The sequence below is a fragment of the Lepidothrix coronata genome, unplaced genomic scaffold (genome assembly GCF_001604755.1).
Source record: "Lepidothrix coronata isolate B3197 unplaced genomic scaffold, Lepidothrix_coronata-1.0 Scaffold148, whole genome shotgun sequence".
NCBI lineage: Eukaryota > Metazoa > Chordata > Aves > Passeriformes > Pipridae > Lepidothrix > Lepidothrix coronata.
In genome coordinates, this window is record NW_016690328.1 from 501,156 (window position 1) to 516,671 (window position 15,516).

At 50.6% G+C, this 15,516-nt stretch overlaps 1 protein-coding gene across 12 annotated transcripts in view; it reads right to left on the bottom strand.

Moving 5' to 3' along the window:
• ADGRB1 (adhesion G protein-coupled receptor B1) overlaps window positions 1-15,516 on the bottom strand; it is a 291,927-nt gene that overhangs the window by 78,555 nt on the left and 197,856 nt on the right. For 10 of the 12 annotated variants that reach the window (XM_017828471.1, XM_017828470.1, XM_017828473.1 and 7 more), the window contains one exon: window positions 12,209-12,350. In XM_017828471.1, coding sequence (XP_017683960.1) covers window positions 12,209-12,350 — 142 coding nt within the window. The remainder of the gene's footprint in view (window positions 1-12,208; window positions 12,351-15,516) is intronic. The other 2 variants (XM_017828467.1, XM_017828475.1) reach the window with 1 other exon arrangement.

Sequence of the window (15,516 nt, forward strand, 5' to 3'; positions counted from 1 at the left end):
ATGTCGAGGAGGGATGGGTCAGGCTCACATGTTAATGCTGAGGACCACTCTTCTTCTGCCCCAAACATTTCCACTGCCATTACTTAAAACACATTGCACTTTATTCCCTCCTTGCCCCTCTCCGATTACGCTTTGCTTGGCCAAGCAGCTGAAATCCCTGTTTTATGGAGCTCTGAGGAGCAGCCATGAGTCACTTTGCATCTTTTTGTGGGCTGCAGTTTGGGAATCAGACTGCTGGGACCTCAAGGAGGAGGGTGTGGGTGGAGATAGAGGAGAGTGGGGGTCTATTCCCAGCTTGCCTGCGGGTCAACTGTGGCCACGTGGCTCCACCACTTTAGCCAACCTTTCTCAAAGGCCTCTCAGCTGATCTGCTTTAGATGGCAAACACCGGTTTTAGCTTCTCAGGGGCCTGTTTTGATCCCCTGGAAATGGAAGAGAATAATACTGGCCTCCATCTCTCGCCCAAAGCTTAACTCAGCGTGGATCGCTGCGGTGTGTAAATGCCTCAGGAGGTTCCTGGGGCTATGTCAGGACAATCAAGAACCAGCATCTCATTCTCTGCTGTGCAATATTAACATGGGGAGGTATGGAGGAGAGAGAGGAGAGAGCTCTTGGCTTAACTGTTTGTGAGCCGGCCAGATGGAATGTCTGGCTTTTAAATCTTTGCTTCTCACGCATATGGAAAGTTTGCTCTGTCGCAGCCTTTCCCTTTAAAGCATACTGAAGAGAAATAAAACCATTTTCCACAATAAAGCTGGTAATAACCAAAATGGCCTATTCCTCTACGGGTATGTGTCCTTTGCTTCTGAGAGAACAGAGGCAGAAGTGAACTTTAATTGCATTGTGCAGCAGCACTGACACAGGCACTGCAGCAAAGAGCAAACCTCATTTCACTCTGTCAGTCCAGGAGAATCAAATGGTCCAGGATCCACTCTGTTGTGGATATATGATACAGATATTCATACAAACTCACGTTCAAAACAGAGGGGTCCTGTCCATACTGCTCAGTGGAACATTCACTCCTCACAACTCCCAGAAAGGAGGTTGTGGGGAAGTGAGGGTTGATCTCTTCTCCCAGGCAACTGACAGGAAAAGGGCAGATGGCCTCAAGTTGCACCAGGGGAGGTTCAGATTGGATATTAGGCAAAATTTCTGCACTGAAAGAGTGGTTATGCACCAGAACAGGCTGCCCAGGGAAGTGGTGGATTCACCACCCCTGGAAGGGTTCAAAAAAGGAGCAGACGTGGCACTTTGCGATGTGGTTTAGTGGGCACGGTGGTACTCGGTCGAAGGTTGGACTTGATGATCTTTGAGGTCTCTTCCACCCTTAATGATTCCATGATTTTATGATGCATGGAGCAATCCACGCCCTGAACCGCAGCTGGACATTGCTGGTTGGCACAAGCCAGGGAGCATTATAAAAATTAAATATTAGGGACAATTACAGGACAGCACTAGAGCCACCTCTGCCATGGAATTTATTATTATTGTTACCATTATCATCATCATCATCATTGTTACTACTATTGCTATTACTAGCATTATTTTACCACAGGGACATATGCTCTATATGCTCTCTATATCCTCTCTAGGCACATTAAAAATAAGTCTTCTTTCCTGCTCCTTTCTGCTGGGAATTGTCCTTTCTGTGTACTACACAGAGAATAACCAATTCAAATCCTGCAGCTGATTTGGAAGCTGGTTGCCCTCCTCTCTTGTAGCTTCACAGCAGCAGCTCTGAGCACCTTGCAGGGAAATGTGGTAAGATTTACACACAGCTAAAATAAAATAAGTCCGTGGCAGATTGGGGATGGAAAATGAGAGTAGAATCCAGACTGTGTTTATCCTGATTTAAGCAGTGTTTTGGTTCCATGCCAGGCGACAGCATTTCACCAAATTATTCCAAAACAGCCCGTTGTTTGTTTTACTAGCAGTGTGGTGTTGGTGAGTGATGCCAGACCAGCAGCTCTCCCCCAAAACACGCCTTCCCCATTCCTGTGCATCTTGCCCTTCAGAGAGACCCAGCTGAGGAGAGGGGGGAACACCAGAGGCTACAGGGTTTGCAGGAAGATTCCTGCCAAAGATGCTCATATCCCCCAGAGAACAAACATCCACCTTCCCTCTCCCCTTGCCTGTCGAAGGCCTTAAGAAAAAGCTTCATCCAAAGCACAGATTGTGAGCACTTGCGCAAAGGCTGCACAAGCCACCCCTAAGGCATCTCTTAAGCCCTGCCTTTATCCAATTCATAGAATCATGGAATATCTGCAGTTTGAAGGGACCCACAAGGATCATCGAGTCCAGCTCCTGGCTCTTCACAGAACAACCCCAACAATCCCACCACATCCCTGAGAGTGTTGTCCAAACACTATTTGAGTTCTGGCAGCCTTAGTGCTGTGCCCACTGCCCTGGGGAGCCTGTTCCAGTGTCCAACCACTCTCTGGATGAAAAACTTTTCCTGCTATCCAATCTAAACCTCCTCTGACACATCTTCACTTCCCTTGGGTCCTGTCACTGGTCTCCAGAGAGAAGAAATCAGTGCCTGCCCCTCCACTTCCCCTCATGAGGAAGCTGCACACTGTGATGAGGTCTCTCCTCAGCATCCTCTTTTCCAGGCTGAACAAACCCTAATTATTCCTTGCAGATGCAATTCCTCTCTTGTAGGACCCAGGTTCCCATCTCTCACTGTTGATCCCTGCACTGGCAACAGCTCCTGACCCAAACTGGGGTTGAACCAACAGCCTTGGAGTAAAACAAGTGTCCAGACCATTACCAGCCCTCAGAGGGTTTCAGAGGCTCCTTCTCACCTTGGAAAAGGAGATGAAGGGATTTCAGCCATTTGGCAGCAGATTGGTGTGCTCTTATGGGGATAATGACAGCTCTACTCCCATTGGAATCCGAAGAGCCCACGGGATCCAGTATGTTCCCAGCCCCCCAGTACAACACACAGCTGGTCACTGGGGAATCCCTGGGGCCAGTTCCCTCTCCACGGAGCAGTGATCTCCAAACAGCACTCCAGGAATCAGCTTCCAGCCCTGACACCCAACTCATTCACAGCTTGAGTGATTGAAAAGTAAAGCTGTAACAGCCCCTGGATTTACAGCTGTTCTGAGCTGATATAAACAAAATCAAAAGTGGCCCCAGTAGTGGGATATTCCCTGTCTAGGGAACAGCTGGCATGATTGCCATGTTTAAAAAGAGGGAGAAGAACCATTTGTCAAGAAAAATGAAAGCACTGTCTTACTTCTGGGAAAAGAGCAGAGTCATTTTGCTTTCACAGATTTATTGAATATATTTTGAATATCCTTGTGGTTGGTAGGGCAGGTAGGCAGCGAGCACTCAAGCTGCAGACTGAGTTTTGACTTGCAGTTATCCCACCCAGCATAATCCCACATTCTTCATTAGACAGTCCTACCATTTAGAGGGAACTTGCAAGCTCAGATACTCCTAATTACAACTCTGACATTTGTTTGCCACACACATTGCCCGTTTTTGCTCAAATCTTGCCATTAGGTTTGTCCACTCGGTCATTCACAGATAGCAAAACTATGAAGGGCACAAACCTTTCAGAAAACTGCTTCAATTTGGGTTCAAATCAGTAGACAATTGTTGTAAAATAATAATAATAATGACTTAGTCATGCTTTAACTGTATGGCAATTTAAGGGCAGCCTTAGCCTTCGGGCAGGGCATAAAAGGCTCAGTGGTGAAGCAGCTTGTCAAAATTACCTAAGGAAGGGCTTTTCCAGGCCAAAGCACTGTGGAGAAGGGTGCAGAATTATACCAGAATGACAAGAAACACTCAACACTTCCACTGACTCTTCCAGCACAACGTGCTTAGTCCCTGAAGTGCTTTGGAAAGGAAGATAATCTCATTTAGCGCTAATTGTGACTCCCACCCTGAGGAGCCCATGAAGCCCAGCCTCCATCACCCACTTGTTACCATTTTCAAACAAGCCCCTTTGTGATGCTCCCACGCCATCCCCTGCCTTGAGAGAAGCTCCCCAAAAACCCGGTGCTCTTGCTTTAAACCACCCCTGTAAAGCCCTGCCTGGTGCAGAGCCCACAGAGCAATCCTGACTCCAGCAGGATCTGCGGATCAGGATGACTAATGCCCTCATGCTGTTTACATGGGCCCCCACACCCGCCTCTGTCCAAGCATCCTTGTGTTTCACGTGGAAGTTTCAGCCGAATTCCACCTATTTTGGGTCGGGGTGTCTTTGTGGCTCACTCAGCACTGAGCAGATTGAAGTTGTGCTCCCCAGCTGAAGCCTCCCAGGTGACACCGTGGTCCAAACAGGACGTTATAAATATATAAATAACAATGGATCAACAGCTACAGTTAAATATGGGAAGTTGTGGACAGACTGTGGGATTTTTGGCTTTCCCATCTGCCTCCATCCCACTCCTTCACCTCCCACAAACGTGCTGCCCCTCTGCCATGTTCCTCTCTTTAAACACAGCAAGGAGCAGACACAAAGGGGATCTGGTTCACAGAATTACAGGTAAAAGGGTGGGAAAAGCCCTGATAAGCCCAGCTCACCCCTCATCCTGCAAAGCCATTGAAGCCACCCCCAGTCTCTTCAAGACAACCTTTGCTGATGGAGGCTCTCAGTGTTGACTCTCCCTGCAGTCAGAAGGCTTTCCCTTGTGCCTGAATTAAATCTCTCACTCTGCAATTTGAGCGCAATCCCCAGCAGACACAGAAAGCAGATTATTCCCTTTCCAGAGCCACCTTCTACCCATTTGAAGACTATTATCCTCTTTCCCCTCAGCCTTTTCTCCTTCAGAAGGGAGTCAAAACATCTTGCAGAGCTCACCTCTGCTCCCCATCAGTGAGGAGGTACCACACCAAACACTCTGACACGTCCTCTCCCACACACCCTCCCACACTCACCAGTCATCCTGTTTGGCCCCAAAACATAGCACCTCAGACAGGTACCTCTCACCACCCTCTGTTCACATTTCTGGCCCTCAAATCTGCACACACTCCTTCCTTGAGCTTTCAGGAAAGGGAAAAGTGGGGGAATTGGGAAGACCTTGGTGTCCTGGCTTAAATCCACACCTCCTTTAGCAGAGCACTACACTGTGGCTGGGTAACAGGGCAGCTGTCACACTTGCTAAGCTGCCTTCATGGCAACAAGCCATTAGGCACTGCAGCTCAAAAATAAGCACCAAACCCCTCAGGAATTCCTGGACACTCAGTATCCCAGACATTCATGGGGAGGCTTTAATTTGAGCTGAAGACAAGGGACTAACCTCAGCCCTGCCCTGCTGCTGGGGTCACTTGGTTAATGCCAGCACTGCCTTTGCACCAAAGGGTGAATTTGGCTTGGAATTACTCACATTGAATCCCACAGAGCCTCTAAGCTCCCAGCCACTTGCTCATGTTCCTCTCCCACGTCCCTTTCAGATGGAGAGATACAGGGTGATGCAGCATTTGCCTGCAGGAGAGTCACTGCCAGGGCTGTGCAGAGCTCAGGGAAGAGCTGCAGCCCCACACTGCTGCAATCCCACCACCTGGACTTTAGTCAGGAGTTAAAGACCTGGGCAAATCCAGGAGGAACTCGGCACAGGAAAGCTGTCAGCTGGGAATGTCTCCTGAACTCCCGGCTGGATCGACAGCTGAATCCCCAGACAGCCGAGAAGGAGGTGGGATGCTGGGTGACTGCTTATTATGCTGAGCCAAATCCTCCCATTATTACCTTCTGTGCTACCTGTCTTCTTTTAATATATTCAAGTGTTGTCTCTGCTGGAAGCACAGCGCTGAGAGGGATTTCCCACCCCGCTCGTCTCTCATTCCTTGCCTGTCTATGTTCAAACACCGATCACTTACTTGCTAATGGGATCCCTTCTTAGGTATCTGTGAGCAGCATTTAGAAAGGGCACTCTGCAGGCACATCTCCCACCAAAATTACAAACCCAGGGTTATTCTGGCACCTGGAGCACACCACAAGCTCTATCAGTAATCCCCTTCCTCTAAAAGCCCAACAGAAATCATCTGTACATTGACTCCAGGTGCTCTCCAAACTCAAATGAGATTTAGCCCAAATTCACTCTGCAACACACAGACAGACTTCACATCACTGACAGAGCAAACATTTAAATGAAGGTGATTTCCAGCAGGTAGGATCACATTCCAGCCCCTTTGCTAAGAGGCTACTTCGGAAAAATAATGGAATTCTTTTAAGAGGCAGTTAGACTGTGGGTTGGCCCATTTGGCCACCTAAGGGCATCACACATCCTCTCTCCCTCCTAATCTTATTACAGGAGAGAGTAGGAGGGGAAAACTGTCTGCCCAGCTGGTTCATACCTTGTCTTCTCCATTCTATCCACGCCTGCTGAAACTCAGGAAGGCTAAACTGGATTTAGTGAAAGGAGCATCCCTGCTGAGCAAGGCAAAGCCCAGCTTGTGATGTACGGAATCACAGCCTGCTCCTCCAGGCTGCCACAGACCTTGGGGAAAAACACCCCTGAGAAAACACAGCAGCTGCTTCTGCTGTGGAGCAGGAGATGGGCAAAGCCCAGAAATCCCCAGGAGCACTTACACCATATCCTTCCCAGATCCCAGCACAAAGCTCTCCTGGGATGAGCAGGAGTCCAGCTGGAGCGTCCCTTCATCGCTCCCACTTTGGCATCTTCGCATCCCGGGAGAGTTCAGTGGTAACAGCACAAATCCCCAGGAAATCTTAGGCAGTATTTCCAGTTCAAGAGGCATAATCAGCTCCTAAGAGACACTCTACACACAGCAGCATCCTGCAGAGGACGGGGTGATTGCAGGAAGAGGTGCCAACAGCACGAGCGCGGGAGCTCGGGGAGGATTTGGACCTCAAAAGCCCAAATATTCGCAGCTCAGCAATGTTCACCCTGGCACAGCTCTTGCTAAAACCCAGCAAGAGGAGGCTCCTAATGCTCTGTCAGGGAAATGACAGCACTTGGTGCTTCCTGTAGCACCCTTCAGGCTCAGGGCACTGTGCAAATGTGGCTGCACCGAGCCTGGGATGTCACCTGCAAGGGTGCTGCAGCTGGAGAAAGGGAAGCAGAAAGCAAGGAAGCGATTAGCTCAAGGTCATAATTTCACTTACAGCCACAGAAACAGCTCTGGCTGTAGCCTGTCCAACACACCCAGAGACACCAGACTAATAAACTGTTCCCTAGACCACTGTACGAACTGGCGGGGGTTTGATGCCTCAAGACTTTGAGATGGATAAAAAAACCCAGGACTTGCCTTCATCAGAAAAGCCCAACTTGTGAATCGAAGAGTTAATATTGCAGAAAAAGCAGCATTGTTATTAACTAAACCTGGAAACTGCAGTAAACATGAGAACTGGCAGTTCTCAGGGTATGCAAAAGGCTTTGTTCATATCCAAACTCCAAATCTCACGTGATAAACGCTGGAAGAATATAAATGTTAAAATGTTCACCTCCAAATAAAGTTCTCCAGTCTTGTCTAAGTGAAACTGCTACAATTTTCCATCAAAATGTTGTCAGAACTGCTACACCCTTACAAAATATTTGATTCACTAACATCAATTTTTTTTTTTTTCCTGCTGGAAAACCTGGATCCACTCCCTGAGCAAGCAGAGCCCTACAGAGTTTTAGGAGCTTAAAATAACCCACCTTGTGTCTGTGCACTCTCCATGAAGAACACAGACCTCCCGTGGCACAGGACAATCCTTTCAGAGGGAAGATCTTCAAGGTACACCAAGAACTTTAAAGGTGCCTTCCAACCCAAAATATTCTGGGATGATCACACCAGACCTGGGTGTTGATTCCCTACCCACAGCCAAGAGGGACACTGAGAGTCTACTCTCCAGGTTTCACAATTTCCCAAGGGTAAAAGGGATTTCTTATCCTCTGCTTCAAACACAATGGGAAATGTGAGTTGAGAGAGGAGGTCAGAAGGTGGTGTCCCCATGGGCAGGGAGCACACCATGAGGGGTGCTTTCCATTCATGCAAACTGGAGATAACAATGAACAAACCCTCTTGCAACATCCTGGGATGCAGAATCACGGAATCATTAGGCTTGGAAAAGACCTCTAAGATCATTAAGTCCAACCATCAGCCCAGCACCACCGAACCATGTCCTCAAATACCACAAGCACATGTTTTTTAAACGCTTCTAGGTATGGTGACTCCACCACTTCCCTGGGCAGCCTGTTCCAACGCTTGACAAACCTCTACATGAAAAACTTTCCCCTAATATCCAATCTAAACCTACCCTGGCACAACTTGAGGCCATTTCCTCTCGTATCACAGATCTGCTCATTGTGGGCACTCCCTTGCCTTGCCAATGCATACCCACGTTTGTTCTGCTACAACACACCCCACAAAACTGTCCAGGTGCCCTACAACCCTCCCAGGTCACGGTTTGCCTGTCAGTAAACACTGACACAGAGGTGAGATGTTCCAAAAATTTACCACAGACACAACAAACTCCGCAGCCCTACAAGTTGCTGCCACCAGCAGCTCTCAAGCTTTGCTAACACCAGAAATGAGAGCACAGCTCATTCTGATCAGCCTTGTCTCTGCAGACAAGGGAGTAAGGAGGGGGAGAGAGAGTCGAGAGATATTTGTGCAGACTTACTACAGTCCTAAGTGCTGCACGAATCATAAAATCACAGAACAGTTTGGGTTGGAAGGGACCTTAAAAATCATCTCATTCCAACCCTCTTGCCATGGACAGAGACACTTTCCACCAGGTTGCTCAAAGCACCATCCAACCTGGCCTTGAACCACCATCCAACCTGGCCTTGAACCAGGCTTTAAAGCTTGATTGACTTTATAAAGGCCAATCCCAAGCAGGTGGGCAGCAGAGACAACACCAAACTCAAACGAGACAACCAAAGAGTGAAAGTCTCTCCTGCCCACCCTCAGGCTCCTCCTCTACTTCCTTCCAACCTCCAAAAATCACCAAGAAATATTGAGAAAACGCCACCACAAGCCTGCCATGCAGCTCTGCAGTTTGCTTTTGCCCTCATTCCCTGTTAGCACTGCTATTATGCAGGTGTAGCACCACAGCATGTCAATGCTATTGCCCTCCCAGGCTGGGCAGGGGATAAAACTAAACGAAAAGACAGTCCCAAAATGCTTGTCTGTGTTCCTTAATTTAAGAGGTTTTAATCTTTCATGATGGTCAAACAGCAGTTGTGCCAAACCAGTGCAAGAGGCTGCCCCTGGAAATAGCAGGGTCCAAGGGAAATCAAACACAAGTCTGAACTCCAGCTTTTGAGCTGGATCTGAACAGCTCCATCAGGGCTTAGGGATGTCTGCCTCCCAAATTGATTCAAAACACAGAATTTTCAGCCTCTAGCTTCACTGAAATCAAGGAAAACTGCTTCCTTTCCCTGCCACATGAGCAACTCTCAGGTCCCAAAGCAGGGCAACTGTCCTTGGCAAGTCCAAATCAGCAGCAACAGTCATCCCAAAATCCTCTCATAGCCGTTTTTTTTTCTCCCTGCAAAGAAGCTGTGCCCATACCAGGGTTACAAATATTTCAAACTGCCAGGGCCAAAGACTCCAGAAGGGAGATTTATAGCAATAAATAATATTAATGACCCAGGCGGACGGAGCTTCTTGTCCTGAGAGCTCCAAAGGCACATGAAAAACGGCACCATAAATGTCACCACCGCAGACACCAACGATGACGAGATGCCACCTCTGGGGACAGGAGGCAACGTGGGCTTGTTCAGAATGAGATTTGGTGAGGAAACCAAGGAAATGAGGACCTGGACGAGCACAGTCCTGCCAGCTCACAGGGCAGGAGATGGGTCCCAGCTGGTTCACCTGAGCTCAGCCTGGATGATGTTCCACAGCATCATCAAACCCTTGGCTTTGCTTAGCAGGGGGGACTCGGGAGACATCCAAGCCCCAGTTTTCCCCCAAACATGGCCAAAGGCCTCATCCTCATGCTCATGAGGCTGGGAAAAAATGAGTTGTGAAAACATAACCCAGCCAGTGGAGTTGGAAAGAGGACGAAAGAAGTAATTTTAGGCCTAAACCCCAAAGGAGGAGCTGCGAGTTTAGTTGCAGATATAATAAAACACGCCTGGGGGAAGGAACCTGCATCCTCCTGCAGACAAGCCCACTCTCAGATGCAAAAATTCTTACACCAACCCTGTGTTATCCAGATAACACTCCAAACACCTGGAGCTGAGGGAGCAGCAGTGTCTGGCCATGTCAAATTAACCATTTCGTCCCCAGGCTGCTTAGTTAAATAATACCAAGCACTGTGTGAACATAAAGCCTCCACCAGAGAAACTTCTGCTTCAGCCAAGGCAACGATTCCCTTTGCTTTTCCCACACTGCCTGATCCTCTGCCCAGAAGATGGATCAGCAGGGGACCTTCACCAGCAGCTCAGCTGCACATCTGGCCTCGCTTCACTCCAGGCTTTGCCTCAGAAGCATTCCTGCAGCAGAAATCCCAATTTATTTTCTCCAGCCATGCAATCTCCCTAAACTTTGTCAGGACACCTTGGAGTCCTTCCCATGCAGGACATTGTTCAGCCATCCATCACCATGGGGGTCATCACAAACTCTTGAGCCAGACATTTGAGTTGTTGTAGCTTGGGATGAAGGGTGAAGCCTTGCTGCTGGCAGGACACAGCCCTGCAAGCTCCCAGGGCAGGGGATGGCTCCCACCTGGCTCACCTGAGCTCACCCTGTCCACCTCCAGCAGGCTGGATCCCATTCCTGGAGAGCACCAGCCCAGCAGGCTGGTTCACAGTGCCCACTTGGTTCACAGTGGGAAGACAAGGAAACAAAGACCCATGGAAGAAGACGGGTGCAGAGATGCCAACGTCAAAGCAACCAGCCCATTCCAGACCCCTTCCAAGCAGGAACACACTCCCTGTCCTACCTCTGAGCATCCTTCAACCAGAGCATCTGTACCAAGACCAGAAACTTGGTGCCTCTCTCAACAGGCCCCCAAAAGTGGCTCCACCTGACACTCCAGAGCCCATTTCAGAGCCCTGTGGTGGCTGGGCCTCCACGGGCCCGGGCAAATACAATCAACACTGTGTCTTTAAAACCACTTCAGTGCAGATGTTGTTTCCATGGTAACTAGTGGACCAAATACATTAGTGTTTCTAATAATAAACCAAACCTTCATCTTGGAAAATGTGATCCCCCCTCTCCTTTACCACCCTCACCCTTCCTTTCTTCTTTTCCCCTCCCCTTTTGCTGAATTAAGCCAGCATTTAACAAGCAAGCCATAATTAGTAAATAATTGCAAGGGCCCAGTAACTCCCAGTGCCCAGGCAGATGGAGAAGCTTTAGGTGGAGGAGGGGGGGGCTTTGCTCCACGAACCTGGGAACTGTCCAAAAAAAGGACGAACTACTTAAAAAAAAATTAAAAAAAAAATTAAAAAGCACAAGGTGGAAGAGAGGACCCTGTGCAGCCTCTTTTGGCCACCCCAGTGTCGCCTTTAGTGCCCTGGCACCCTCCCCGTGCTCTGACTCAGGGTGCAGCCGCCCAGCGATAATTTCTAGGAATCTCGCACTTTTTTTTCCGGAGGCTCCGTCCGAGACGCGGCACCGGCTCCGCGTCCCCGACAGCGGCCAAAAACTTCACAACTCCTCCCCTTCCACGCTCCCCTCCTTGCAGAGCGGGGACCCCCACACACACACGCACACCCCAAAACTGAGCGGGGCGGCGGAAAGGACCCCGAGGAGGGGAGGGAGACACGAGGGAGCTGCGGCGGGGAGGGAGGCGGAGCGGGGCGATCCCACACACCCCCCAAAAAAAAATAAGACACGTGCGAAGATGCCGTGCGTGGGGGAGCCCACGGGAGCGAACGCGCCTGCGGGGGCCGGTCGCTCCCCACATTTAGCGGGATCCACGTCCAAAGGCACAGCACGGGGATGGAGGGATGGCTGGGAGGACGGGGGGGACGGGGGGAGCGCAGCGCGGCATCACCCCCGATGTGTCTGTGTGTGTGTGTCCCCGAAGCTGCGCTCAGGGTCGGGGGGAAGGGGAGAGGAAGGGCGGCGGGGAGGGAAGAGGGAGGGCGATGCGAAGCCTCCCGCCGTGTCGCCACGGTGCCGGTGACCCCGGACTGCAGCAGCGCTCGGGGCTCGTCCCCGCCGCCGCTCCGCGGTACCCGGGGATGCTCCGCTGCATCCCGGCCGCGTCCCGCTTCCCTTTTCCCTGTCCCCCCGTGTGTCCCCCCCGCCTCCCCGTGCCCTCCGCTCCTCCCTCGGCGGGACTCACCATGTCGGGGCTGAGCTGGGCTAAGATGGCGAAGGCGGAGAGCCGGTCACACAGACACTTGGTCCGGGAGGCGTCGAGCGGGACCGTTCGGCAGCCGCGCCAGGACCAGGCGCCGGGCGGGGAGGCGGAGGCGGAGGCTCTGCTGGAGGGAGGAGAGGAGAGCAGGGAAGGAGGGAGGGACGGGGCGGCGGAGCGGGGAGAGGGGGAGAGAGCGGCCGTCAGGGCGAGCGGGGAGCGGGCACCGCGCCGCGGGGGGATGGAGGGGGACCGCCCCCCGCCCCGGCCACCCCCACCCCGCCGACCCCCATCCCACCGACCCCACACCGGACCTGCAGCTCTAGTCCTGCACCTGGTCCTGGTCTGACCCCTCCATCACTGCCCACCCATGTCAATGTCCCTCTCCTCGACCTCCGGGCTGGCCTGTCTCACTGCCCCCATATACACCTCCCCAACCCTATAGCCCTGCCCCACATATCCTATATACACCTCCCCAACCTTACAGCCCTGCCTCACATATCCCATAGACACCCCTTTACCCCTATAACCCACATATACCTTAACCCTATAGCCCTTTCCCACATACCCCATATATACCTCCCTGACCCTATAACCCTTTCCCACATATCTCATATACACCTTCCCAACCCTATAGCCCTTCCCCACATATCCCACATACACCTCCCTAACCCTATAGCCTTTTCCCACATATCCCATATACACCTCCCTAACCCTATCGCCCACCTGTCCCATGTGTGCACACAGAACTGCACAGCCTTGTCCCACACAACCACTCCATGAATGCATAACCCTATAGCCCTGTGGCAGACACCCCATAGAAGAATCCATAACGCTATAGCTTTGGCCAATATATCCCATATACACCTTAACCCTGTAGCCCTTTCCCATATACCCCATATACACCTCCCTAACCCTATAGCCCTTTCCCATGTATTCCATATACACTTCCTTAACCCTGTAGCCCAGTCCCACTTATCCCATATATGGGTGCACAACCTTCTGGCTGTCTCCCAGGCACTCATAATGTGGATGCACAACCCTACATCCTCGTGACACACCCCACATATGGATAAATAATCCTTTAGCTCTGCCCTACACAACCCAAATGCACCCCCCCATCCCTGTGGCCCAGTATCACATATCCCATATGTGGATGCATAACTCTATAGGCCTGTCCAACAGACCTGATATAATCCTTGCACCCCCCTCAGCCCTGTCTGTCATCCCATATACCCCGCACACCTCTGCTCAACACCCCATATAGAAGTGTATGAACCCTGATATGTGACTCCACCCATCCCCTTGTTCCCTCCCAGTTGTTTCTATCCGAGGTCTCCAAAGGCCAGGCCAGGAACCTCCTCATCCCAGAGCTCTGGGCATGGCAGGGATGTTCCTGTCTCATGGCCAGAGGGACCTCAAGAGGCCAAAGACACAGAGTTCCTGCTTTTCCCTGGCATCCTTTTGGGCTGGGGAAGAGCAGCAGAGCAGGGGAAGGGTCATAAATGGGAAAGTCTCCATGTGAAGTTTGCCTTCATCCCACAGGTGGGATGGTTTCATCAGGAAAAGTTATTGCAGCCCCATCTCCACGTGAGAATACCATATTTAATCCAACCCTGCCCTCTGACAGTTTGAAGCCATTCCCCCTTTGTCCTGTCCCTCCATGCCTTGTGCAAAGTCCCTCTCCAGCTCCCTTGGAGCCCCTTTAGGCACTGGAAGGGGCTCTAAGGTCTCCACAGAGCCTTTTTTTTCTCCAGGATGACCAAGCCCAGCTCTCCCAGTCTGGCCTTTCATCCTTAACTCTCTCCCCAGCCTTTTCTGTTTAAGTGAGCACGAAGGGCTAAGCCAGGGAAAAGTGGAATCTCAGTCTCTGCCTCACATGCTGGGGTGCAGCCATCCCCCAAAAAGTACAGACAGCACCCAAAAAGCACAGTCATTTTCCACCCATTGCTCCTCTGCCTTGTCCAATCTCCTCTCCTGAAATGTGGAGTGTAAATGCAGAAAGTGCAGAAATGAAAGGGATGGGGTGAAGCTCAGGATCCACGTGGATAACCTGGGCTTTATGGGAGCCTGGGCCAGGCTGTGGGGCCAGAGCAAAAGGGCCATGTGCCCTCACTGAAGGGACACGGGTGAGAGATGTCCCCTCTCCACAGCTGACCATCCCCAGAGGAGCGGTGCCAGCAGCGAGCTCACGGCAGCTCCAGATGGAGCCAAGCTGCTCAGCAGCCTTAGGTGTGTCACAGATGGCCTGGACATCTCGGTGCTGCTGACTCCAGCAGACTGCCCTGACTCACAGACAAGTTTTTGGCAGGTCTGGGCTCTGTGCACACACTGACCCGCTCCTCACGCAACGAGACGGAGCCTCCCTTCACCTCCCTGTGGGGCAACGGGCTGGGAACCAACAGGGAACAGGACATCAGCACATCCCACTGATCCTGCTGTGATTATCTACTCAGATCCTGTTTAAATCGTGGCACTGAGCCTTCCTGAATTGTCCAAGGCCAGGTTGGATTGGACTTGGAGCAACCTGGGCTAGTGGAAGGTGTCCCTGCCCATGGCAGGGGGTTGGACAAGATGATCTTGAAGGTCCCTTCCAACACAAACAATTCCATTATTCTATTCCATGTCCACCCATCCCTAGGATATAAATCTGTCCTCCCTGGACAGGCAGCTCTTCACATGATCCTTGCTAAGTCACATTATCTCTTGGAGGTTCTCAAGTCCTGGTGTTGTTCTCTGGTCTCTTCCATCCACCTTCTGCCATTCGCCAACATCCTTCTTGGAAGGGACTGGGAGATCCAAGGCCAATCCCGGAGGAAAACCAAATTCCCCTATATGTACTGCTCATATTTCCAAGATCTGCATTATTTAGTTGTTCTGTTTATTCACTGTCACCCAGAAAAAAAATGCCGTATTTATGATGTGTACAAATAATGACAAATATTCAGACTCTACCAACCAGCTCTGTATTCTCATAGAAAGTATTAATTGAGCTTGACAAAATCTATTTTCCATAAGTTGATTGCTATTAATTCCTCTGTTTTAATGAGCGTGCTATTATTCAATTATAATCATAATATTACCCACAATCCCCTAATTTTTGGATCCTCTATCACATGTTGTGTTATTGTGCCTGAGACAGATGTGAGGCCGCTGCTCTTACAGGCACATTCTCCTCTCTCCAGATTTTGGGAGTCCTTCTACCTTTCTTTTCCTAAAGAGCAATGATCCTCAATTAGTCTTAAACCTGCTCTTTTAAAATCCTTGCACACAAAATTGCTCTGTCTTGTTTC